The 27,357-nt window shown below is 41.1% G+C and overlaps 1 protein-coding gene across 8 annotated transcripts in view; it reads left to right on the forward strand.

Annotated features, from left to right (window-relative positions):
- The window catches only part of LOC148009902 (DNA-directed RNA polymerase V subunit 1-like), a 222,927-nt gene that overhangs the window by 25,305 nt on the left and 170,265 nt on the right, over positions 1-27,357 (forward strand). For all 8 annotated transcript variants that reach the window (XR_015689707.1, XR_015689708.1, XM_087672949.1 and 5 more), the window contains 4 exons: positions 19,742-19,877; positions 19,963-20,078; positions 20,283-20,444; positions 26,487-26,747. Coding sequence is in view for 6 of the 8 variants with exons in the window: in XM_087672949.1 (XP_087529075.1) it covers positions 19,742-19,877; positions 19,963-20,078; positions 20,283-20,444; positions 26,487-26,747 (675 nt within the window). In the remaining 2 variants the exon portion in view is untranslated. The remainder of the gene's footprint in view (positions 1-19,741; positions 19,878-19,962; positions 20,079-20,282; positions 20,445-26,486; positions 26,748-27,357) is intronic.

The following is a 27,357-nucleotide window of genomic DNA, read 5'->3' on the forward strand; positions in this document are numbered from 1 at the left end:
GTGAACATGAACAAGGACAGAATCTTGCAAACTCAGAAAGAGGAAAGATCTGGCTCTAGAATTAAGCCGATCCCATAAGGCTGCACGATCCATAGATGTCCCATCTGCGGGATCCACCTTAGGCCAAGGAATAGGAACAGAAACAAGCTCCGAAAGATCGAAGGAGTCCAAGATACACTCCACCTTGCAGGACCATAGAGAAAAGTTGCAGCCATCCAACCGGTCCTCTTTGGGCAGCTGAGGAAGTATGGGTACCAAAGGCTGCATCGTCGGCCCACTGGAAGGGAATCGCCGAGATACATGAATAGAAGGGGGACGGGAAAGAGGAATAGACTTCGGACGACAGTCCTCGTGATAGAAATCACGCCTCCGTTCAGATGAGTGTTGAGACAAAAGCTCGTCATCTGAGTCATCAAAGCTTGTAAACTGATGAGAAGACATCTTCCGATCTGCAAAACACCAAACACCAAAGAAAACTGTGCCGAAGTCGAAGTAGGACCAGCATTCTGGTCACCAACCACCAAAACACAGGCTGTGATAGCCTACAAACACCTGGAGCTGTAAAACGCAAGGATATTTGATGAAGATCACCAGAAAAGAAGCCGCCAGCACCAAAACGCAGCCTGGGAGTGGGTCGCCAGCAGGAGATGAGCCACCAGATCTGCAAAACGCAGCTTGATGATGTGTCGCCCAGCTGAAAGAGGGGCTGCCTGATGGAAAACGCAAGCAGGAGGAGTCGTTTGATGACGTGGCAGCCTCGGGAGTAGTCGTCTGCAGCAAACGCAAGAAGAATGGCCACCTGGAGGGGCCGCCTGGGCAGTTGGAGATGAGGCGACAGTAGCAGAAGAGGGGTGAGGTATCTCTCCACAAGGTTAGGTCCTCCGTGCTCTCAGTTAGGCGATGATACCATGTGAGAGTGCGCAACGGAAGAAGAACACGAACACAGAGGAGGAGAGAGAGACAATAGAAAATGAAGGAAGAAAATCTGCATTGACTGTAATGAATGCTGAATACAAAACTGTGGACTGATCAGCCCCTGCATGCAGCCCGAAGCGTTAGTGAGGGCACCAGATCAGGCTGATGATGACGGCAGCACTGAAGACGGAGGAAGATGACGGAGTTGGAGTGTGCACCTGCCAAAGGAGGAGGGAAGATGATAATACAACTGACTGCTAAGTGGGAAACGGCTATAAATAGCCAAAAAACCCAAAAACTGGCCGACCTGAAATTTGAGGCCATAAATATGTCCGACCAGCATTTAATGCTGGTAAAAATGCCAGGAATGCTCAGAAAAATCCCGAAAAGGGTGGACAATGTCCGGTAGGTGAGGCAAGCTGAAGAATGCAGAAACTTCCCCGGGAAATGCACATAAAATCCCGAGGAGAAAATGCACTAAAATGCAATAAACTGAGTGCTCTAGAATGAGCTACCTCCTTCGTCAAAACAAGTGATAGACAAGTCAGAGCTCCTAAAGTCCTCATCTGACTCAGATTGAGGCTCACAGGTAGGAGATGACAAGGCATGACAAACATGACTGCTAACAAAAACACATTTGTCAATGAGGGTGACAACAATAGGGAAGGGTTGACAATGGAGAAAAAGGCCAGCGGCATTTGATTAGTAGTATCTTATACCAAGACGAGAGGCATTATAACAACGAGGCACTGGTTGAGTAGGCATTGGCATTGGCTCCTTGAAATAATGTGCCCAACCCATTGAATCAATATAGACTCACACATGGATTGACTAATTTGCTAATACCCTCTTAGATCATTGGTGATTTGGTACAATACGATATACAATGACTCATCATATTACATATAACAATGACACTTAGATAGAACCATGGATATCCAAGCAGTGGGTGGACAAGTTACCACCAAGGTGCCATGGAGAGAATGTGATATCAAGGTTGATCATACTAGCTCTTGAAAATAGAAAGTAGTCATAACAACTCTCTATGCCTATCAATAATGCATCTCTAGTAGCATACATAACCGTCTTGTCAACTTCAATCGTAGCTGTAGGATTTCAAACCTGCCATACTTCTGTTGATGCAAAAAGGAAGCGCCTCTTTGGGAGTTGACCATAGAGGGTCGCAACTCGCATGGTTGATAGAGTCTTGTACGTTTATAACTTCTTCCACACTTCTTAGTTTGTCCTATAGGAGGTAACTGTTGGAAGGACCTTTTTAGAGATGTACTTGAACATACCAAAAAACCCAAAATTTGAAAATTAGGATTTATGCACTTCTTAGGGTTTACAAAAAATCGTAGGTAAGGCTGAGAAAATGGCAAGCAAAGGTGAGAAAATAAGAAGCACAGTTAAAAATAGGAGTAGCTCCTCCAAAACAGTAGCTCCTGGAGCTACGTATGGGACTCTGTGTAGGGTTGCACACACGCCGAAAATAGTAACAACTCATCTTTCTCTTCCTTGGATAGAGAGTTGGTTCACAATAATAGGACCTTAGGCAAAGTGGCACTGGTTGACGGTGGTTGAATTGAATCTGCACATAGAACGTGCTCTAATAGCAAATGTTTGAAAATGACAACTAGCTATGGAAAAGAGAAAAGAGAGATAATGAGAGTGTACTGAAGCAAAAGAATAAAGTGTATTGAAAGAATGAAAATGAAAAGTAAAAGATAGGTCTAAACTAGAATTAATTGACTCTAACTCTAACTTTAAGAGTGGCGACATAACTTATAACTTTAGTTGTGTTCACACTAAGAACTGAAAAAGAACTAAAGACTAAAACATTGGGCATTGGTCATGGAATTGGCAAATTCTAACACATATGCATTGCTGTTTATAGTTAATTACATTGCACATTTTAAGTTGGATGGTTGGTAGGAGGCTCTTGAAGACCCTCTGTAGCGTGAGGCTATGGAGAAGGAATTGGATAGTATTGATTGAAATGGAACTTGGACATTGGTGGAGAGTCCTTGTCACGAGCCGCTCATTGCGATGAAGTAGATTTTTAGGACCAAGCTAAAGGTTGACGATACTTTAGACAAATACAAGGCTCGCCTTGTAGTGCAAGATTTCAAGTAAAAGCACGTCGTTGACTATGAAGAAACCTTCGCATACCAATGCTCAATTGAGATCATTTCATCTATTTGTTGCACTTGTCACTTACCTTAGTTGAACGATCTATCAGATGGACATTGAAAGTGCCTTTCTAAATGGTTATTTGGAGGAGAAAGTCTATGTGGTGGAGCCTTTCGGTTTTTCTTTGGCTGATTGGAATGCCAAGGTATTTCGCTTATGCAAAGCTTTTTATGGGTTGAAGCAAGCGTGAAGGTCTTGGTACCACAGGATAGATGGGGTCTTAGGGACTCATGGATACATTTTGCTCCCTATGATCTAAATCTATATGTATGCACTACTAGTACAGGAGTTAACTATATTCTACTGTACGTTGATGATATCTTACTTATTGACTCAGATTTTGCGGCATAGTAGATATCAAGGTAAAACTTTGCTTTACATTCGAGATGATAGACTTAGATCTGTTGTCTTATTTCTGGGGGATGAAGATTATTAGATTTGAGAGGAGTATCTTTCTGTCATAATAGAAGTATGCCCTAGAGTTGATGGAATAGTATTGCATTGATTAAACACGGCTAGTGGCCACACCTCTTGATCCCACTATTCATCTGCATAAGGATACCTCGAGTCAGCCTTTTGATGCTCACAACTATTTTTTTATTGTAAGAATATTACTTTGGTTGATTCGTATTAGGCCACATCTTACATTCTTAGTTAGCTTGCTTAGTTAGTATTTTAATATACCTAGAATGTCTCATTGGATTACTTTGTCTTCGTGTTTTAAGATATTTACAGTGTACCTATAATTATGGACTAACTTATGGTCATGGTTTATACTTACAAGGCTACATTGATTCTAATTGGGCGGGAGATTCTGATACGTGGCATTCCTACGGTGACTACCTTTATACCTTGGGTATGACGCCCATTTCTTGGGCTAGCCGTAAGTAGGAGACAGTGGTGGCCTCCATGGTTGAGGTAGAGTATCGGGCTCTCTTCGATGGTACTACGGAGGCCATCTATCTGAGGAACTTGTTGGGGGCACTTCAATATCCTTGCAAGTCATCTACAATTGTCTTCTGCAATAATTAGAGTGTCATTACCCTTGGTGGCAATTTGATCACCATCCCTAGAATATGACATGTAGCGGTTTATTTTTATTTCACTGGAGAGTAGATTGAGCTAAATATCATTAGTGTAGAGTTTGTACTGTCCAGTGAGGATTTTGTAGATATTTTGATCAAGGTGGTCAACAAGCCGGTTCTATAGTACCTTCTACCATGGATCGGCTTGGGTACACTCTTCTCTGCTTCTTCCGATTGATGAGGAGAGGATGCTTTCCTCTTACTTCTTCTTCTAGTTTGAGAGGAGGCGGTTTCCTTCTCTTGATAGTGATAGTGATGATACTTACGGTTTTTCACTTTGACATTTATTTATTTTCTATTATACATTATAAACATTTATAACTTCATCCGTACTGTTAGGATGACATTATTGTAAAAGGGTGCTTGGGCAAGTAAGTAATTCCCCTATGAGGCCATTGTCCTAGTAGCACTGTTGTATCACATTCTTCATGAGTATGAAAACTTGCATCTCTCTTTGCATTACCCCATGCATTGACATTCTGTTCATGTAAATATCCATTTGTGTATATTTATCCTTTTTCAATTACCCTTGCAATGATTGACTTTGGATCCGCTATACTCGTGGCATTATACTTGGTAGTCTTCGAAGGTAGTTTTTCTCTACGCTTGCATGCTGGCTCTGCTTGTCTTGCTTGATTTTCTGTTGTCGTACTTCTCTTGACATATTCTCCATGTGATTGGCACATATACACACTCCCTTAGAAATCCCTAGGCCTTTATCCTAGTAGTGTGTGGGCATGTTTTGCTTGTTCTATGAATGTTGTGGGGTTGTTAATCCCGACTAAATTTGATGAACACTAATTTGAAACCCTCATTTAATGCTAAATCTTGTGAACTAATTAAAAAAAGCCCTTCTAGAAAAGAGTTCATTGTTGATTTCATCTGCCTTTGTAAGACTTGGTAGGCTCGTGGCGAGCATCCTTGGTTGGATACCTTGGCCTCTCTTGGATGATCACTTGGGCTTCCTTGGTAAGATAACCATTGCCTTTGTGGTCTTGGTAGATCACTGAGTAGCCGACGTGCACCCGTTGTCCGATGCCCTAGTTGCTTTGGAGTGGGATGCTCGGGGTAAAAGATCCTAACTTATAAAACTCATGGCTTTGTTTTGGGCATGAGAGGGGGTATTGAGCTAAAAATGCATTAGCTTGACTTAAACAACCCTAAAACATGCTTAATTAATGAATAAATCTTCTTATTTTAAAAAGAAATGTGATCCTAGAGAGCTACTGTGTCCCACATACAAAACTCTAATTTGGGTGCTTCAAACTTTCTATAAATAGACATGTAGCCCACCACTCTCCCTCGATCTCGTTTTTGCAAGTTTTAGGAATCGTATCTTTGTTGCTTGCACCCTATTCTCGGAGAATATCACGGTTAGAGCTTCCTCCAGTCATTTGCCACCTCTTGGTGCTTGATTTCAAGCTTCATTTTCTTTATTCATTGTTGGCGACTACATCTAGAGGCTCTTCTACCGTTGGCAACTCTACACTGACGTTTTACTATTTTCACTTGTCACCTAGCTGCACACACCCTTTTGGTGGTTGTGTTTACAGTCTGGAGTTGTTGCCTTGACATTCTCTCTCCTCCCTAAGCGACATTTACTGTTTGTCGCTGCTGCCTTGACTCTCACTCTCTCTCTTCTTTCTCTATTGCGTTTGTATATTACAGCTGTCGCACAGTTTTTCTCTCCTCAGATATGTGGTTTGTTAGTCTATTTTTCTCTTCAGGGCTTGTTTGCATCAAATCCAGCCTTCTTGGTTGCGTATAGTGTTGTTCGATACACGAAGGCGAGATCCATTTGGAGTACGACAAATTCTCCAACTTATAACCTTTCCCTTGAGCCAAGAGATACGAGAGTTTGTGGTTCAATGTTCACTGCATATGGTGTTTGCTGTATGAGCACTGCATATTTAGTAGTCATTCACCTCATTATTCATTGTGTTCATTGTCTCTAAGTTACCCCAACCCTAATTTTGTTCTATGTTTATCAGCTTTTGCATTGTGGTATGATTGATTTTGTGTTTTTTGCGTTTAGAGCAATTCTTCACACATGAAGCCTATCATTAGTTGACCGGTAGGGAGGTGCCATAAGAGAGGATAAGAAGTGAAGATGAAGAAAGGAAGAGATGTAGCAAGAGAGTACAGCCAAAATGCTACGCAGATTGTACTTGTTACAAGTACTCACATAGGTTCAAAGAGATGTAGCGAGTACAACCAAAATGTAGCATAGATTTTACTTGCCAAGAGTTCTCACATAAGCTCAAGGAGGGCTGGTGACAAAACGACTGTTGTAACAGGGAAAATCTGATTAAACACTGCCAAAAGAGCATTATAAGGAAAGTTTACTGGTAAAAAACATTGCCAGATGCCTAAAATAGCTGTCGCCCAGTCTGCAGAAACAATGAATGCAGAAAACGCAGGTGCTGAAGATAGAAGCACAAATTGTTTAGGCAATACATGCAGCTAGATAGCGAGAAACAGGTTGTAGCAGCCCTATAGAAACCAAACACAAGCAGCTGTAAGAAACAGGTTGTAGCAGCCCTATAGAAACCAAACACAAGAAGCTGTGAGCAAAACGTAGGGTGGGAAGGCTGAAAGTAGGCCAATTATGATTAGGAATCGGTTGCCTAGGCAGCAACAGACAAGAGAAGGTTGATCAGCAATGGAGTACTGTGAGGGCAAACTTCTAGCAGCAGAAAACAACACCTTAGGAATGAACATGGATGTTTCATACTATATGCCAAGACGAGATAGTGCAACAATAGTGAGTCACTAGGTGAGCAGGCATTGGCACTGGCTCCCTCTCTCCAACAAGACTTGTAGATGACAGAGTATGCCAACAATGATAATTGAAGAGGGAGCCCAACCTACAAATATGTCAACATCAGCAAAAAGTTGGCCAGCCAAAATAATGAGGAATAAAATAATCAGGTCTGCCATAATCAGCCTAGTCAGCCACATACAATTGCAAATAATCATGTGCCAAGTCCACTGAATCAACACAAACTCACATATCAATTGACTAATTTGCTAATAATTTGGACCCAAATGATGATTGTGAGAGGAAAGGGTGGCATCAAATTGATGATGGTGAAGAAGAAGATGGCAAGGAGAGATAGAAAACTGGCACCGAATGTGAGATAATTGAGATGAGTGTGGCAATGACCACAATTGATTCCCTTTTATAGAACTTTTCTAGCTACTAGATGTTTTGGCATTCTAGAAAATCATTTTAACATAATTTAAGGAGAAATTATTTTGGGGCTATATTAGAGTTGGAGAAATTTGATGAATAATACAAGTTTATCTTGTAGGCTAATTTCGAGGTTGCTTAACACAAGATCCCTCAACAACCACTTGCTTTTAATAATGGTGGACAAAGCTAAACAATTGCAGATTGCCCCAATAGTGCCCACATGCTATGTAATATTCAAGCATGCATGCTCAAGTACACAAAACAATTGACACAACCACAGATTGAGTCCCTACAATAAGTTTGAGGGTTACACAATCTTTCCTTACAATCATCAAGAAGAGATCTAGTTGGTCTTGCAAACAATAGTGAATAGAAGAGAAAATTTTTAGTTCATTCTTTCATGTGCACATGCTTTTATCATGCAGGTGCTGGACAGAATGTCCATTATCTCCATTTTATTTGACTTATGGGACATGCAATTACGTTTCTTAGAGATTTTGAAAATAGAGGAGTGCTTGTATTTCTTTTGGATACAACCCTCTTTAAATATGTCCTCTTTGGCTTACCACCAAGTGTCTATTTTAAAATGAAAAACACATCATCACATTATAACCAAGTTCTTTAGGGTCAAAGAAATAGATCGTGCTTGCAAAATGCATTCTATTTAATATGAACAATTGTAAAATGCTTATCCCATGCAAATAATGCAAACTTGTTTAATGAATGCATCATGCAGTCCACTCTAAACGACATGCATCATTTCGCTGGCCAAATGTCAATATGAAAGATTATAGAGTGGTGCCACAATCAACTGAGTTATTTAGGGTCAAACATATTAAGTATACTCTTGCAACTCATTTTAGTATATGTCAACAAAATAGTTGCAATCCACAAATGATGCAAACTTGTTAGATGAACATATGATGCAAGTCATCCTTAGAGTGGCCGAATCCAAGGTTGGAAACGACAAAAATAAGTCCACGTAGGACTCAAGGATAACACTGTAGGGATTGTATTTAACAATGCTCTTGGTTGGCTTTTTTACATTGGGACATGGTTGCATAACCAACTCTTCAAGAACACATGTTTCTCATAACTCACACATGAGCAGACTAATAGCACACATGCCATGAGTTCTTCAACTACCACATGGTATATGCTAAGTCATTTCACTAACATGTGTTATGACACTCTGCTCCACATGAGATACAAGTGAGCGTCGTGAGTTGTATATATTTTGTTCTTGTGCATGTAAGATACATTTGTACTGTTGTAGAGGTCTAGACTAGGTTGGCCTCCCTTTACCAAGTTCTGACATTTGGATATTAGACGATCCTTATAGTTGAAGCTATGACATCTCTCTATCGTAGATTCCCCTACAATGAAGGACCACATCAACCAATGGAGAAGATTTGGGATGAGCTTGCACTCTAAGAGAAGATTGTGGCTATAAAGGACTTCTTTGTGGGGCTTTTGTCACATCTCTCATTATCAAAGTATAATGTCTTCTACATGAGTCTTCTCATGTCTCGTACATGAGATTCCATCACATTTGAGGAGTTTGTCACTATGGTGCTTGAGTAGGACGCATGTCACAAAGAGACCCATTCTAGTGGAGCCAATGCACAAAGCCATGTTTTTGTGGCATCTTCATCAAATTGCTTAAGCATTCTTAGGCCTTTTGTAGGCTAAAACTCGAGCCCTCGAGCCCTCAAAATGAGGTTACAATTCACACACATGAATTATAGCTACCATTAAAACCAAGGGCAATGTATCAATATGCCAAAAAGGCATATATGTTCTCACCATGTCAAGGCAAAATAATGCAAAGATCAAGCATAAATAGTGCCTCAAACCAAAGATGGATCACATGTCCCTCGTGCAAAATGTACATCCCATGTGTCCCATTCAAAGGTACATCACTTACAAATGGCACATAATTGATGCAAAGCAAATAGTACACAACTATAAACAATTGAGATTGACTAGTACATTGTATAATGATCCTCTAGGTAGAATTATTGTCACCATACAATATCTTGCACGATACTGAAGTACATCCAAGACCACTACATATTTAAGCTAGTTTGCCACTAGGGGAGAGGAGGCTCTACCTCTTCCTTGATTATCAGGCAATACTATAGACTTTGCTCTACTAAGCTTGAACGAGCCCAATCCTTTGTTGGATCCAATTGAAAGTACATCAAGGTAAAGTTTTAATTGTAAGGATGATCTGCTAGATCACCCTCCTCCATCCATTTGCATCCATGCTCTTGGAAATGTTATCTCTAACTTTGTTTCCCCTAAAACCCATACCACGTTCTAGGTCCTTTGCCCTCAAGATGGCAAAATTTTCAGATTGCTGCCCATCAGGACAATCCCTTGTTTGATGCTTTTCTTGTTCACATATAGTATTTATTTGTAGGAGAGAATTTATTTGTTTCAACATCACTTTTCCAAGCTGAGGACTGCCCGCCTCCCTCCTTTTTTGCATAAAAAAGAAGCCTTCCCATGTGCCTCAACCTTTGTTGCCATTTTCTTTGACTCTCGCTTGTCATTCTTGAAGCCAAAAAACTTCTCATGCAGCAATGCATCTGCTCTATATGTGGTCTCAATCAACTGAGATATGCTGGTTACAGTTGTTTTATGAAAAAATCTTGAATTTCCTTTGGCAAACCACACTAATACTTTTGAATTTTCTAAGAGAGAAGTAAATCTTGATAAGAAGTAACATGCAACAATGCTTCCCAAAACTTCTTATTTTATTCTTCCATGTTAGCACACTATGAAGCATTTGATTTGTGCAAAGCGATCACAACATCCACCTCAATGTGCTGGTCAACCAAGCTAAAGCAAACACTTGCGTAACCCAAGTGGATGGTGTTGTACCCCGCATCAAAAGAGAAGTCCAGCATTGCAAAGCATTACCCTTGTGAAAAGTGGTAGCCTTTCGTACCTTTGATGATGAAGTGAAATTGCCCTTGTTGAGCTAAAAAATGCATTATACATTGATTAGCTTTGTAAAACAGCCCCAAAGTATGCAGATTACCAAAAATTTCATTAACAGATCGCGTTCCTAGAGAGTGTTTGTATCCCATAAGCCGAAACCTAATTTGGGAGGATTTACTCATCTATAAATAGATGGGCTGCCTACCACTTGGCCCTATCTTGTCTTGCAGGTTGTTGGTGCCCAGTATTTTGCTGTCCACACCCCATATACGAGAGGATATCACAATTCAAGCTTTTTTCCATCATTAGGCACTTGCATCTAGCCCTCGTACTACTGTTGGCGACCAGTTTTCTTTTGTGTTTAGTTGCTGGTGGTGGTTTCCACCCTGCTATCTGCTGCTCCCAGCCATCACCATCAGCCGAGTGACCATCTTCTGGCTGGTTTTATGCCATCACATCATCATTTAGCTTGTGATCTACTGCTTCTGCCACCTGCCTGCCACACCATCATTTCAGCCAGCGTTTACTGCTGAACACCTATCACCTGCCTGCCATGTCATCAGATTTAGCTGCGTTTTCAGTTTCTGCTGCTGTCTATACCTTCTAAACTGTATTCAGTCTGCTGTCCACTGTTCTGGGCTGCTTTTGACATGTTCAGCCTGATCTAGACTCTTGAGATCTGTGTTTACTGCTGCTGAACACTTTTGGAGGCTGCTTGTTGTGTTTTGCGATCTGTACTCTTTGCCCCAATCTTAGAGACATAGGAGTTTGAGGTTTTGTATTCACCCTCATAGTGTGTTTACTGCATGAACATTGTATCTATTCGTTCATCTTCTTCATCTTTAGTGTTTGTTATCTTTCGTTTTCTTTAACCTTATTGAGTTCTTTTATCAGTCTGTGTTTTGTTGTATAATTGTGTTTGTTGTCCGAGTACAAGTATTGCTTTACAGCCCCCAAAGTTGGCTGCATCAAAGTGCTGAATAAAAGTTAGAGTGTTTAGCTTATCCTTAGTGCCACTAAAGTGTTGAACTGCAATACCACCCTGACCAGCATTAAACATTGAATTTGTGGACCAACCGCAATCAAATATGCACTAAACATACCAAGAGTTCTAGATGCATTGCAAAGATGCTAGTTTGCATGCCAGATACCATAGCAATGTGACTATAGATGGGATTTTGCATAGCAACTGTCATTCCTAGATATCTTTACCCATGCTCTCCATGCATTCATAACTGAGAACCAAGTACATTTGTCTCATGCATACCAAAAGAACTAGTATGATGACCAGCAAACACAGATTCACCACCAAAGTATCCTACGCGTCCCACATGTTGAGTATGAATTTCCAAGATTCTTGTGCATTTTTGGACCATGTTTCAATGTAAATGTTTACATCTATTTAATAATTGCATTTGGTGCGTTCTAAAGCTGTACCATGTCCACTTTTGGTTTTACATGCTATCATAGGGACGTAAAATTTTTGAGATGCTTTGGTTTTGCTAGTAACATCTGTTGGAAGGCACATGTGATACATGCGGCAGCTATTTCATGGTAAGAGGCCAAGGACCCCAAGGAAGGAGGGGTGTCAAAGGCAAACATTGTGGCAAGTTATGCCAACTGGGTTTTGGGTGTCAGTTTAGTCCTAGGACAATTAATTGGCTAATAAGTGACAATGGTGACAATAGGGACTATGTGCTAATTAATTAATTTATGCTTGCCTAAGGGTCAATTAAGGTTAGAGAGCACTTGAGGTTGCAAATAGCCCAGCCAATCGAATTGTGGATGGGCACATCTAATTTTGGGTAGTGTCAGAAGGGCTGAAATTAATTTTTAGAATTGATTAACTCTAAAAATTAGTTAAATGGCTGAAAATTGTCGGAAAAGGCTGTTTGGGGGAGAATTGCTGAAATGCAATGGGGGAGAAGGCTGTTTGGGGGTTGTAGAGGGCCATTCAATCTATTCTAGTTGTGAGAGAAAGGAGAAGGTTGCTGGTTAGTTTTTGGAGTAGGAATGAGCCATTTGTAGCAAGTGACAGCAATCTAAGCCCTCCAGAAGGTAGGCGACAACAGATTTGTGCTTCTCGGGGGTTGATAATAGCCGTGGAGGCTTGGCGATAACATTCGCAAGGCTCTAGGTAGCAGGCAACTGCATTAATTGCAGATTAGAGTAGGAAGCAAGCAAATTTAAGGGTTTTTCCATATGAAAACTTAGAAATTTCTCTTAGCATTCTCTCATCTTCTCCAATCCATTCTCTGATTATCTTAGCAAATCTTAGCTATTCTCACCACTTCTTAGTCAAAATTGATGGATAGCAAAGGAAATTCTGCTATAAACCTTAATTCCTAGGAAAAATTAGGGTTTAGCAACCGCCTTGGGACTTGTGCTAGCAGGTAGAGGTATCATACACTGAAATCAGTAGCTGGAATTCAAGGAATTGCTAGGGATTTCAAATGCTAGCCCATCCTATTTGACTGGGCAGCATTTGGCTAGTCAAGGGTTCCATTTGTACAAGTCTTGGGCAAAGATCAAGGGACAAATTGCTCGAAAGGCTTGCTGATTGGTTGTGACAACAAGGGGCTTTGGATCAACGAAGGAGATCAAGAAATCTCAATTGTACTTTGTGCAATTGCAATACAAATTCAAGAAATATTGCAAGGGACACCAGTTTTGGGGCCAATAAGGTGTCCAATGTCCAGGAGTGTTATGATTAAGTGTGCATTTTAGTTTCATTGAATTTATTAATTACTGTAATTGAGTGCTTGATTAGGCTTTACCACCCTCTTCGAGAAGGAATGTTGATTTTATGGTTCCATTGCTAGGATACCATCAAATCCTTTGACTTAGTGGATTCAAGGCACTTGATTGCAAGCCAAAAGCTTTGTGCTACTATTGAATTTGTGCACAACTAAGTAATGATAGTAAGATGTCATCATAGAGTGAGATGGAATCAAGGAGCGATGATGCCTCTCAGTATGAACATTCACATGAGAAAGAAGGAAATGCAATGTCAATGACTGCTAGAATGGACAACAAGCTGAAAATGTTGCTGATGGACAAGATGTAGGGCCTTCAAGGCAAAAAGATGTCGATGGCTAGCAAGGGGAAGAGGAATTTGATGATGAATTCAAAATTTGAATGAGAACAATAGCAAATCTCTTTGCTGAATTGGAAAAGGATCATTAGTTCTTATGATTTTTGAATGCTCCAATGAAGGAGGACAAGGGCAAGAAGTATAAATGATCTTCTACACCTTTGAGGTAACAAGATACATCAAAGAAAATGCCAAACCCTTCTCATGAAGCTTTCAATGATGCTAATGAAGCAAAATAGTTGGTATCTAGGAGGCAAGGTATGCAAATTCAAGGCCATCGTGGAAGTGCCAATCCAATATATTTTGGACAGTCCAGCATGCATGCAATGATGGGATAGCTAGGATACTTTGGTGGTAGCACTATTTTTTCATGCAATGGTTGGTCAAGGACCCCATAGAGAGTATATGTTACAACTCCTTATGGTATGTTGCAACCTATTCAGTTGGCAGCATTGGTTTAATGCTTATGGCACAAAGTGGCATGTTTGGTAATGCATTTGCACCCTTGAATGCTTATCAGGCTTAAGGAATCAGTGCTGGTCATGCAAATGCTTCTTTTGGTGTAGGTCATGATGCAAATACAACAAATGCATTCTTTTTGCAGCAGCCAGTGTATGACAACTTGGGGTAGCAAAGGACTGATGATGAAGGGGAAAAATGGGTGAAGTTTGAGTCCTTTAGTGGTGCACAAGATAGGTTGAAAGCTTTGACTTTCATTCAACGGTTTGATGCAACCTATTTAGGGGGAAAATTCACCAAATCCTCTAAGATTTGGAAGGCAATCACTTTCTTCAAGGAGAATGTATTGCATTGGTGGTCCACGCTCTTAATGCAAGGAAGAGCATTGTCAATATAGGTGCAATTTAAGCAGATGTTTGCATTGAATTGGTTGACAAGTACTTTTGAGGTGGACATCATGACAACTTAGAATAAGCTAGATGCAAAGGAATACAAGAGTTTGGAGCAATACAATAAGAAGTTTTGGGATGCTTTGCTGCCAATAACTTCCTATTATCTGGTTTCTCCTTATGAGTAAGTGGAAAAGTATGTATGTGGGTTGCCCAAAGGAATTGTGGACTTTTGCAATAAATCCATTGTATTTAGGATGTCTTAGCTTATAGAGAGTGCTGGTACAGCTATTGCGTTGATGCGTGGGAAAGATTCGGACTTCCAAGAGAGTTGGGAGAAACCAAATAAGAAGTTGTTAAAGGTTGAGAAAAGGGACAGATCTGTAAATCAGCCTAAAAAGAGGCCAAAACAACAAAGAAAGGGTTGGAAATCACTTGCATAACGAAGGGAATCAATGGTTGCAAATAAATGTTTTCTTTGTGAACATGAGGGTTACTTTTTGGTAAGGACTTGAAATTCAGTAGCTAAAATTTGGGGATTTCAGAGAATTTCCAAGGCTAGTTGGCCAACATTAAGTTTGGGATAGAATTTGTTATTGAAGGAGAAAATTGAAGGCTAATCCCTAAGCAAACCAAAGACAAATTGATTTGTGGGCTTGTTGGTCATTTATGGCAGCAACTAGAATTGAAAAGTGAAGGAGATTGAAGCAATCTTAGTGTGCTAGTTTTGGGGCAACTGGATGTTCATTATCCAAGGTTAAGTGATAAAGTGTGTATTTCTGGATTTGTGTATTTTATGCTTGCTTTGATTAGTGTATAATCACGTCATTACTACTCTTCTCAAAAGGAAGGCTAGTTTTGTGATTCCATTGCTGAGATATCATTTGCTTCCTTGAATTGATGGGCTTGTGACACTTGATTGGAAGTCAAAAGTATTGCTCTGGTATTGAAATTGTAATTAGTTGAGCTTTGCAGTAGGAATGTCTTCATATAAGGAGATGGGATTAAGGAGTGATGATGTGTCTTAGTTTGTTTATTCACAAAGTGTTGGGGAATATACAATGCTTGATCTTGAACAAGGCTTTTTGAAGCTAATGAGCAACAAGATGAAGAGGAGTTTGATGACCAGGATCAGCTAAGGATAATATTTGAAATGCTTGTGCAATTGACAAATGATCCTCAGTTTGTGCACTTTCTGAATCCCTTGAAAGAGGGTAACAAAGGTAAAAAGAGAAAATTGTCTTCTAGAGCTTTAGGACAACACGATGTATGGAAAGAAGACCCAATGCTGCAACTTGATGTTCCAAATGTGGGTAATGAGCATGAGCAAATGATGCTAGTGGGGCAATTGATGCATATGTAAGGCCACTTGGAAGTGCCAATCCAATGCTTTTTGGATAGTAAGGTATGCATGCTAATGTGGGTCACTTGGGATACTTTGGTGATGGTTCCATTTTTCAAGTAATGGTTGGTAATGCTTTAGCCATGGGGATGCAAGGAACAAATGTATTTAGTATGCAACTACCTATGGTAATGTATTTAGTATGCAACCACCTATGTATGCTATACAAGGATCAATGTATTTGGGTATAGCAAGTGGAATGAAAAATCCTAATGTATAGGGCACAAAGTGGCATGTTTCTCAATGCATTTGCTAATCTTGGTATGTTTGGAACTCATGATATCAACTTTGGTCATGCAAATGCTCTATATAGTGTTGCTAGTCATGAGGGAAATGCAATCAATGTACAATTTTTGGCAAAAATGTGAAAGTTCCAAGGATTTGTTTAATCTAGAGGAAAAAAGGCCTAGAACCTAGTTTAGGTTTTGGGGCTTGAAGAGTTAGAGGTAAAGTTTCCATGTGCTTCTTGGTGGAGTTTCAATATTGTTTCAGCTATTGATAGATGCAAATGGATGGAGGAGGGTGACCTAGTATATATGGGATATATGGATGGCATGCAATGTACATTTGAAAGTAATGTAAGAGAAGTAAAACTGCATAAGTTACATGTTGCTTGTAGCTGATGTATGCTTTACATAACTATCATTTGGTATATCATTTCTATGAGGTGTTGTTATGCTCAGTTCATGTAGTACAAGGCCTTTTTGATCAAAGCAATGTTGGGATTTGCCATGTGGATGCATCCCTTATCATTCTAACAGTGGTGATGATTCATGTATGTGGATCATAATTGATTTAAGTGGCTGGAATTTCAGACCTACAAAAGGTGCATGGTTAAGTAATAGGTGCACATGTTGTTTGCCTATGATTCTAGCATGTATATCTAGTAGTGGTAATGGATGTGTTTGATATATTATAATACAATGGAGGGTGATTGCAAGGATATCAAGGGAAAGGTCTATCATGGGGATGTGAATTTTTGATGCTTTGCTTAGCATTTGATTTAGTTGTCAATCAAATGTGCAAATGTGAGGTGCACGTGTTATGCAAAAATGTTAATTCATAATGACTCGGGCCACGGACCTTGAGAAGTTAGTGAATGCCAAAGGCAAAAATTGCAATAAGTTATCCTTGATAGGTACTAAGTGGTACCTAGTGCTAGATTTTGGCCTAGAAGATTTTATTAGTCGTTAATGTTAGTGGCGACATTGGTAACTAGAAATTAATTAATTAATTAATTGATGCAAGTTTAGGGGCTAATAAAGGCTCAAGAATACTTAGATGACAAATTACCCATTGGCAGTTAGCCTAGCCGTTGGAGGCTATCAAAGAGTTTCCCCGAGTGGTTAGGAGGCCATTGGAGGTAGGTGACAACACTTGCAGGTTGTCCACAGATAGGTGACAACAATCTTGGGGCCCATAAGGGCACGTGACTACATGTGGGACTTTTGTTGACGGTGGGCTATAGTCAATCAGCCATTCACAACAGAGAAACATTAAATTTCAGCCAATTTTGGTGATCAAACTTTGAAATTTCTCTCACTCAGCTTCCTCTCTATTCTCTAAGCCAATTCACAGCTTCCCTTGAGATCTTAACCTATCTCAGTCCCAGGAGGGTGGAATTGAATAATTCTTGTTGCTTAACCCTAATTTATAGCAGAAATTGGGGTTTACTAGCCGCCTAGGAAGAGTGCTCAAAATTCAGGGCATAGTTCTTGGAATTCAACAGCTGAAATTTGGGGATTTCGGAGAATTTCAAGGGTGAGTTAGGCCCGATTAAGTTTGGGGTAGAATTTGTCATCCGAGGAGCAAATTCGCAAGCAAACCAAGGGGCAAATTGGTTTGAAGGCTTGTTGAGGATTTATGACATTAATAGGCATTGGAGAGCAAAGGTGATTGAAGCAATCTCAATGTACTTTATCCAATTGCAATAAAAGATAAAGAAATACTGCAATGGGTGCCAGTTTTGGGGCCATCTAGGTGTTTGTTATCCAAGATTAAGTGGTAAAGTGTGTGTTTCCAGATTGTGTATTTTATGCTTCTTGTAATTAGTGTATAATCCGGTCATATCTAGTAACTTCCCTTTCCTTGAATGGAAGGCTGGTTTCATGGGGAGCCAAATTGAGCCTTCAATAGTTGCACATGCAAGTCACCTAGCTGTGGCTGACCCAATCCCTTCAAATTTGTTGTTATTCTTCAGATTTTCCTCATGCATGACTGAGATTTGTTGGCAAGCATTCTGAGACAGCCATTTAAATCCTAATTTTTACCAAAATCAGGTTTGGATCAGTGATTTCAATGTTGAGATGCTTCAGATCCAGAAATCCAGCTCTAGAATCAGGTCCCCTGGCCCAAAACAGTTTCAAACCAGGTTCCCTGGTGTCAATTCGTCTTTTGGTGCAGTTACTTGCTGCCCAAGGCCCTTTTGGAGGTGTTGCTTGCAGCCAATGCACTCCCTCCTGCTGCCCAGTTGGCCCAATTGACCCAAAACAGCCTCTTCCTGCCTTGCTTGGCATGTTCTCCCAATGTATGCCAAGTGGCAACCCTGAGCATACAAAACTTAGCCTCATCGGGAGCCATTCGTGTGACAAGTTAGCAAGAGAAAGGGCTGTGTCAGCTTTATTCCTCGTCCTTGTGAAGGACCCTCCTCAGCATGCCTCCATTGCCGCATCTGTTCCCATCAGTGTACCTCCCATCCCTAGGGGTTCATCCCATCCACCATCTCCTCTAGTGGTTCCCTTGTATTCTCCATTTCTTTCACAGGGGAGTGATCTCGATAATCAGGTTTTGGATTCCCTTGCTATTCTTGGTATAGAAGGGAGTTCCCTCTCAGGGATTATAGTCTTCATCGGGCCCTTTCCTACATGCAATGGTCCCTTTTCTTGGATCATTGAGGTCCCATCCACCATCTCCTCTAGTGGTTACCTTTGTATTCTCCATTTCTTTCATAGGGGAATGATCTCGATAATTGGGTTTTGGATTCCCTTGCCATTCTTGGTATAGAAGGGAGTTCCCTCTCAGGGATTATTGTCTTCATCAGGCCCTTTCCTACATGCAATGGTCCCTTTTCTTGGATCATTGAGGCACCATCCCTTGCTACTTGCATACCCATAACCTGGCCCTTGGTCCTTGATGCTGTTGTTTGGCAGGGTGCAGCTCCTTTGATAGCTCCTCCCTATTTCTTGTCAGGCGGGTTAGAGGCTTGGCCCCCCCATTCCCAATCGGACATCATATGAATGATCTGTTCGAGACCTCTCCACTCCCATTGGCCTATGGTGGCCTCTCATTGCATTGATCCTCCTTTTGGGGAGGGCGTCATACTCCATTGGTTTTCATCATGGATGAACTTCATCGACCAAGGCACTCTTTCTATCAGCCCCTATCCACTTCATCTCCTTTGGCCTTTCATCATGCCTAGGATTTGTGGGGGTGCTAGCACGTCTTTGTCTTGTATCTATGTGGCTGTCTGATGCTTGTGAGCCTTAGTCTGAGTCAGATGAGGACATTAGGAGCTCTAACATAGTTTTTGTCGATTTGTTCATCTCTCCTGGGCATTTGAGGTGGAGGTCCTTCCTATGTTGTGGCACTCCCTTAGCCCGTCTGCATGTCCACGAAGGACAGTGAGTCTGGGCAGCAAGTTTTCCACCATTAGGATGACCATTCTAGCTGTCTGGGCAGGGTGGGCATTATCCATGTAAGCGGGCAGACCTGGATGACCATCTTAGGGCATGGCAGCATTTAGACAGGTCTGACCGGCATTAATGATCAGTCAGCATGTTGGTCACTTTTCTTTTGTTTGGGTTATTATAGCCAGCCCACTCCACCTTGCTGATTATTGTTTTCAGTTCTCCAGCCTCCCTCATCATCATCATCATCATCTCCTCCATTTGGTGCCCTCATTGATGCATCCCATCTGTGTGACCAACACCCGCTGTACACCCATGGTTTTTCTCAGCATTGACCTATAAAATAGGAATGTTAAGAAGGTGCTTTTATTTTGGTGTAGAAGATGTATTTGGGAAATCTGCTTGCATGTTGATGCTTACATTTTCTTTGCAGGTTCAACTCTCTGTGTATAAAAAGTGGGGAGGGTCTCTAGTCAAGCCCAATGAATTGAGAGATAGTAGGTTTGGCCTCCCGAATGCTGACCAAGAATGCAAAACTTGTGGCGAGAAGCTTTCTGACAATTGTGAAGGTGAAATATCTGCCACCAAGGGAGCCTAGCTTATGTAAATGTATTTGTATAGCAACTGACAAGGGTCCTTTTTGCCTTTTTGCAGGACATTTTGGGCATGTTGTATTCCCAGAAGCCATTTATCATCCTAATTATGTACCCGAGATTGTTAAACTTCTCAACAAGATTTGTATGGCTTGCCTTCATTTGAAGGCCAAAAAGGTAAGGTGATAGTGCTGTTAAGTGATTAATATTTTGGGTATTTGCAGTCAATATAGGTAGCCATCCTGAGTTCTTACAAAATCATATGCATTTGTAATTTACTTAATTAGTGTCTGTTTTATTTTTTTTCAGAGTACATTGCATATTAAGTGTTTCGAAATGCTGATGGTGCTCAGATGGACTTGCTTGGTTTTGATTTTTCAGAAAGTGCGTAATAGCATGCTGGAGGAAGACAGTTTTGAAATTACTCCAGCTTTTGATGATAAATCAAGGATTGAAAGGGCAGTGTCTGCCAATGGGGTTGCAAACAAATTTGCTCTGACTCCTTCATTGGCGTGCTCATTAGTGCTGCCCAGCCCCAAGAAGGTACACAGCCATATCTCATAGAGAAATTGCAATTACTATATGGGGACAACTCTGGCTGTTGACTGCTGCATTGGAATTTCTTATTCAATGGCAATCCTGCATCTTCAACCTTCACATTACAACATAAGGACGGACTTTTCACCAATGGATTTTCAACATTTTTTTGGGGGATCATAGTTAGATTTAGTTGCATTCGCTACGTAGTTGTGCACTCAAGGCACATGTCCGTAACATAAACATGCATCATTGAAAAAGCTCAACCAGCTTAAAGCTCAGTGCATTGTATGTAGTCTTAACATTCTAAACATGGCCTACATGATTGATTACATTATGAGTGGTAACTATCACATGTCAAAAAATGACAAGAGATCAGAGAGACAATAGGGTTTGCGGGGTGAAACACAAAGTGTGTAATGCAAACATTGAGAGAGAAGAGAAACTTAGAAACACAAAAACAGAGTGAACGTTGATGATGCACAAAATCATGCTATTAGAGTTAAAGCTGATACAGCAGAGCTCAAGCCTAGAAGACAATTGCATTGTCTTGTTTGACTCAAGTGGCAGCACCTATGGGAATTCGCACAGCGAAGCGAGTGAAATGCAGTCCTCTAGGCAGTGGGCTATTGAAGTAATTATTGAAAGGTGAAGGACAGCTACCAAGGGAGCGAATTGCAGACCTTTGATGCCATCGAGAATGAGGAAGATGATCACCAGCTGTCGAGGGAGTGAACCGCAGTTCTTAGATGCTAGGGAGATGGCTTGGGCAGCAAGCGCAAATCACAGTGTGTGTTGGAGCTGTCAAATGCAACGAGAGCAACCCAAATGTTGACGCGAGATGTGAAGGATGTCCCTAGGCTGCAAAACACAAATTCCAGGGTATCAAGATACTGATGCTAGGTGCCTGAAGATTGACACTAGGAAGGAGAGTGCCGACATTGAGTTGGGAATGATGATGCTAGGTAGAGGTAAGGCCTCTAAACAACCAAATGCTGATGGTGACACTCCATGGAGATGGAGGATGTTGACGATGTGTAAATCTAGCCTCATTCTTCAACTTGATGATGCTTATTTGTTGTGTGCTGAGTCTTCTCAACCTTGGGTTGTTTAAATCAATAGTTCACGAGGTTCCTTCAATGGAAGCAAGTTCGCAATTTCAATTGGAAGATTCTTTCTATCCTCTAGTATCTTATCAAGCTTCATATTCCCACTATATCTCCTCGCAGTAAACAATAATATGATATCGCCAAAATTGCAATGTCCAAGGGTCCTCAAATGGTTTTAATTTCTTCTCCAAGAAAATGATAATATTATGTCCTCATAATCGCAATGTCCCCGGATCCTTAAACGGATACAAGACAATTAGGGTGTCTCATGGTATCAATGCCTCAAGGTGTCTACACTCACTCTAGATTCAAGTGGAAACACATTATGTAGTGGAAGATGATGCGAGGTGGAGAAGACCCAAACATAAGCAGACTGATGTTGCCAGGTGGAAAAGGGAAGCCACTAGCTGTTAGATGATGACACTGGTAGAGTGGAGCCTTTAAACATAGCCTGAAAGGTGATGGGAATGGGGCACTTGAAGGAGAAGAGGAAGGGTGGCCATGAACTGTGATGCCCTCCAGTAGGGGTATGGGCAGCAATGGTGTGGAGAGGGAAGAGTATCATAGTGACGAAAGAAGAGGGGCGAAGAATGATTGAAGTGGTGGTGGTGGTCAAGAATGAAGTGACAACCTATTTATAGGCATAAGCTGTCTAGGGTGGCACACCACTGAGTGGGCACCCGGTGATGAAATGACCAAAATGAGGACCCTAGCCCTTTTTGGGACTATTAGTGCCAAACCCTAACTGAAGTGGGGAAACCGAAGAAGTGGTTTCTCAACATCACATATATGACTTGTTGAGAGCAAGGAGGCACACAGGTTGTTGCAATGAGTTGCATTAGAACAGACATTGCAGTGTACTGTCCTACAGTGAAGCTCAAAGCAAGTGAGTTGAGGACATCAACACTTTACTACATACTCCATTGCATGGGAGCAAGCAAATTTTGGCTAGAATAGAAAATTGGGAAGTTCTGGTAAAGCGACATGCTTGTCAAGAATCTTGTTCGGCTCTAGTGCTAGCACCCCCAATTAGTATTAAATTTTTCAGTTAAGAGGTAAAGGAGTTTACTCTAAGTCCAAATCATCTTGTATGCCACTAGTGGATGTGGTTGATAAAAGTACTTATGATTTTGCATTGTGACGAGATGCTTGGGGAAGATTGCTTACTTCAAGGGATGCTTTTTGAAATCAGCAGCAATAGTATCCTTCTTAGGCAACGATTCTAGTTTGCAAAGGATTGATCTTGTGGATGTCATTTGTAGTGATGAGATGGAGAGGTTCCAGGTACACAAATTTGTAGACGTCAAAGGAAATACATTGCAATAATAGTTTTGACTCACCTAATTTATCGTGAGGATAGCATTATAGAATATAAAGGGTCTTTTATTCAATAGTAGATGATATAGGATGTGGAGGATTGTTTTTGCTTGTAATGGAGATGTTTTTAGTGCAATGGAACACAAGCAACACTGATGGTAGGCTCACTTATGTAAAGAAGGATTATATTGTATTTCCCAATGGTCATGCACCTCATAGATCTAGGTTTATACTTGCTTTTTGCTCTTCCTTGTAGTCATCATTGATTTGCTAGGGCAAATTCATGATACTGGAGATTATGTATGAGGGCAAGGTTCTATGGTTGGTAGGTTTGTTTATATCCAACATAGCTTAGGATTGTCATTAGCTTAGGGAGGACCTACAATGTTTGTCTCTTTGTAGCCTTTGCGTGTCGGGAGACTCGCAACCCCTCCACATGACCTTTCAGACGCAAAGATATCGATCCTCTGCTTATGGACTATTGCCACATATCCCTTGGGTCACTTCTACGCAGGGATTTTCATACACTACTCCTTGTGTGTCTATCCCTTCATCTTGGGCTCCACAAGCGATTACCATGCCTATACTCAGTCTGCCTTGCCCACATTTGGATCCACTATGCACATTTCTCATATGCATGGTGGGCACTTCGAGATTTCTTCCCAAGTGTACTCCGCTCCTTAACCCTATTTCCCCTATCCACCCTACCCCATTACACACCTCCATCTCCTAGCACTATCACTCTTGTTGCAATGGCCAAGAATGCCTTCACGAATAAGACACGTTTTAATGGGTCGAATTTCACCACTTGGTCGAACTTCATGCAACAAGTACTTGAATCTCAGGGACTTTGGGACCTCGTCATTGGTACTAAGCAGATCCTCGATTAACTTACCCTAATCACATTCGTCAATGGAGAGTCCGCAATGCTACAACCAATGTTAAGTTAATGCAGGGGTTGCTTGTTGAGTTCCACTCTCAATTACAATATTTTTCCCTCGCATCTGAGCGTTGGAGTCATGTCATTGATTGCTATGTGGCTCGAGATCGCACTCGATGTATCAATCTTGATTTTTAGCTTTAGGAGTTTTGCATTAAGGAAGGGGATGATTTGAAAGTCAAGTTGACCGAATACCAGTGTTTACTCATCGAGTTTGCTACTATTGGCTGCCCAACGTTAGACGGCGATCAAGTCACGTTTTTCTTGAACAAGTTATTTGACAAATACTTGCATTTTATCCAACACATTATCTCACTATCTAGATCACCGACTCTCTATGAGTTCGAGTGTCAATTCTTGCGTTATGTGAGGTTGCATGATCAAGTCTAGAAGAAGGTCTCCACATATGTCCATTGAGAGGGGCCAGGTTTGGTTGCCTCTTCTTTGGGAGTGAACACTAATAGTGGCAAGAAATCGAAAGATGCAAAGGCAAGCCAAAACAAGGGTGACACCACTTTCTTTGACGAAAACAAAGAAACATAGCCCCTTTGGCAGCAAATTGTTAAGAAGAATAGGTTTTACACAGTGCTAGAGGTCGGGCCATGTGGATGAGGAGTGTCGTACCAAGGCCCAAGGTCCTCCTAGAAAACCATAGTAGACTATTGCAACTACCTCCACTTCGGGCGGCTAGTCCAATGGGGCTACACCTCCCGTTATTGTGTCATCTACTAGCTTTGTCCTAGGGGCTACTAGATATGTGGTACGCGGATAGCCTCAATAGCCTATCTCCTTCACTATTCTTGAAGGATTGGTTGATTAGTCTGCTAGTAGCTTGACTATTACACTTTATGCATCCATTCCTAGGGCATCCACTGTACCTGCTAGGATCCCTTTCCCACCTCATGGTACTATTTTGTACTATTTTGTGATGTGTTGGGTGTATCATCCCTAGTCTTGTCTTTTGGATCACTGTTACTTAATTGGCTGGAACCACTAAAATTAAGTTTCCACCCAGGAAAAAAAAGGTATAGTCTGGTTTCATCCGCCTTTTCAAGGCTTGCTAGGCCACTGGGTAGTTGATGAGCACCCTTTGTGCCCTATCCTCTTTGGGGTGACTACTTGGACTCCCTTGGTATGATAACCATCGCCTTTGTAATCTTGGTAGGCCACTAGGCAATCAACGTGCATCGTTTGTCCGAGGACTTGGTTGCTTTAGGGTGGGATGCCTCGGGGAAAACATTGTTGGCCCTCTCTTTTAGGCTGAGTTTTGGGCTTGAAAGGGGGTGTTGAGCTAAAACATGCTTTACAGCTGATTAGCATTTTTAAACAACCCCAAAATATGTTTGTCTTTGTGTTTGAGTTTTCAGTTTTTGCATTTTACGTTCTGCATTTAAGGTTTGAGTTTTACTTGGCTCTGTTTGAGACTTTTGTTGCAGTCTTGGTCATACATGTTGTGTTTCCTCAGTGCAAACCCTAGCATATCTTGACAATCGTGAGATGGTGAATTGCTAGTTGCATCTCATGCGGCATGTATATGTCTAGATATCTAGGTCTCTCAATGAAACCATTTGTTGTAGTTCTCATAAAGTGTTCCTTTGTAGTATAACATCTTTGCGGGGAGGGGTTGCTAAGGTGAAATCCATATGTGCTATATGATGTGCTGGTAGAGATCCTATTGCATGATCAGGTTCCTCTGAATTTGAGAGAGGTGTACGGAGGGAGAGTCATGGCCATACTGAAAGGGGGGAGGGGGGGGGGGGGGGGGTGGGGAAGGTGATCGATGTTGATTCGCATTTCTTGTGAGCCTTTGCTTGACCTGTGCATACCATGAATTCTTGTGTCCTACTTGTGCTAGCTACTCTAGTTTGTGAATGGGTCAACAAGCCATATGTTTAGTGGAACTGGAAAGCTCCAATTGATTTTTACCTGCCTGCATTTTATAACTCTGGCTGCAAGCTGGGCTGTCATCCCCCTGCATGTACCATCAGGATGCAAATTTGGGGAGGGGGGGGGGGGGGTGGGGAAGGTGATCGATGTTGATTCGCATTTCTTGTGAGCCTTTGCTTGACCTGTGCATACCATGAATTCTTGTGTCCTACTTGTGCTAGCTACTCTAGTTTGTGAATGGGTCAACAAGCCATATGTTTAGTGGAACTGGAAAGCTCCAATTGATTTTTACCTGCCTGCATTTTATAACTCTGGCTGCAAGCTGGGCTGTCATCCCCCTGCATGTACCATCAGGATGCAAATTTACCTTGAAGATCCAGTTCATACAAATAACTTGTTGGGGTTCAGGTATCTCCACCCAGACTGATGTATGATTCCAAGCAATGGAATGTTACTTGTCTGTAGCTTGTCTCCTCTCAGGCAGGATAAGGGCTCCTGCATGCTAGAGCGAATGTAAGAATTGGTAGCTGCATCTAGTGCTAGCAAAGATGATATCTGATTGGCAGATCTCTCTAATAACTTTGATGTCCCTTTGATGAGGAGAAATGTTATTAGTCTTTTTGGATAAAAGTTACGACTCTCGTTTTTTACTCGATATGAATGTTTAAGGCATATTTAGTTGTTAAAATGGAAACTGTAAGTGGAAGGCATGCTTAGGCCAACTAATAATTCAGTTTGTGCTTGATATGAAATGTGAATCATATGGTGGTATCTTGACATGATATCTGGAAACAGGAGGCGGAAGAATCTAAACCTATGCTTTGTGCTACTGCTGGGCAAATTTGTAACCAACCAGAGGTTGATGCTACAACCTCCCAAAAGAACCAGAAGTTAGGAGATTCAAGAACATTCAAGTCGACACCTGTTGAAATGGTTATTGATTTGACAGATGATGCTGATGAGAGTGAAAGCTTGGAGAATGCTGATGGTTGTTCTAAACGACAAACATTTGCATTCAATGATAAATCTTCTCAAATCAAGAGCACTTATTCCAAGGTAATACTCTCCCTTTTACCAAACACATTCTATAAAATGAGACATTTAATTCTGATGTTACTGTCTGGTTTCAGAGATATTGTAGCATAGATGAGAAACAAGTTAATTTGTCATATCTGGTAATAATTGGGATCTTGTAGGTGCATCAAACAAAAGCGAAACCAGTAGGTAAATTCACACAAAGCACTTGAAATTACATGGATAGGAAGGGTTGGAGTGCAGTGTTTTGAATGAAAGCAGTAAAATGTATGCACCAGAATTGAATAAGAAGTATCCGTCAGGTGTTGAAAGTTGTGGTACTTGAAACTTGTTCAGTCTGGCAAGCAGGCCTTAGGTTATCTCCCTGCTTATCAACTGCTTCTCATTTTTTTGGAGCCAGTTGTATATTAAGCAGGCCTTTTGAGATGCCTTTCTCTAAATTGCATTGTCTTCTTGTTAAGTTTAAGATATAGAATGACATAAACAGGACATACCTTAGATCAAAGCTATATTTTATTCTGGAATCCACTTTGACCTCACTAAACTTGTCCCTTTTGATAGACAACATTCTGTGATTATTGCAATCCTAAAAAAGTTTATACCTGGTAGAAGATTTCAGGGAACTCTTTGG

Source organism: Lygodium microphyllum, chromosome 30 (genome assembly GCF_053477565.2).
Source record: "Lygodium microphyllum isolate KBCC chromosome 30, Lygodium_microphyllum_v1.1.10, whole genome shotgun sequence".
In the NCBI taxonomy this organism is placed as follows: domain Eukaryota; kingdom Viridiplantae; phylum Streptophyta; class Polypodiopsida; order Schizaeales; family Lygodiaceae; genus Lygodium; species Lygodium microphyllum.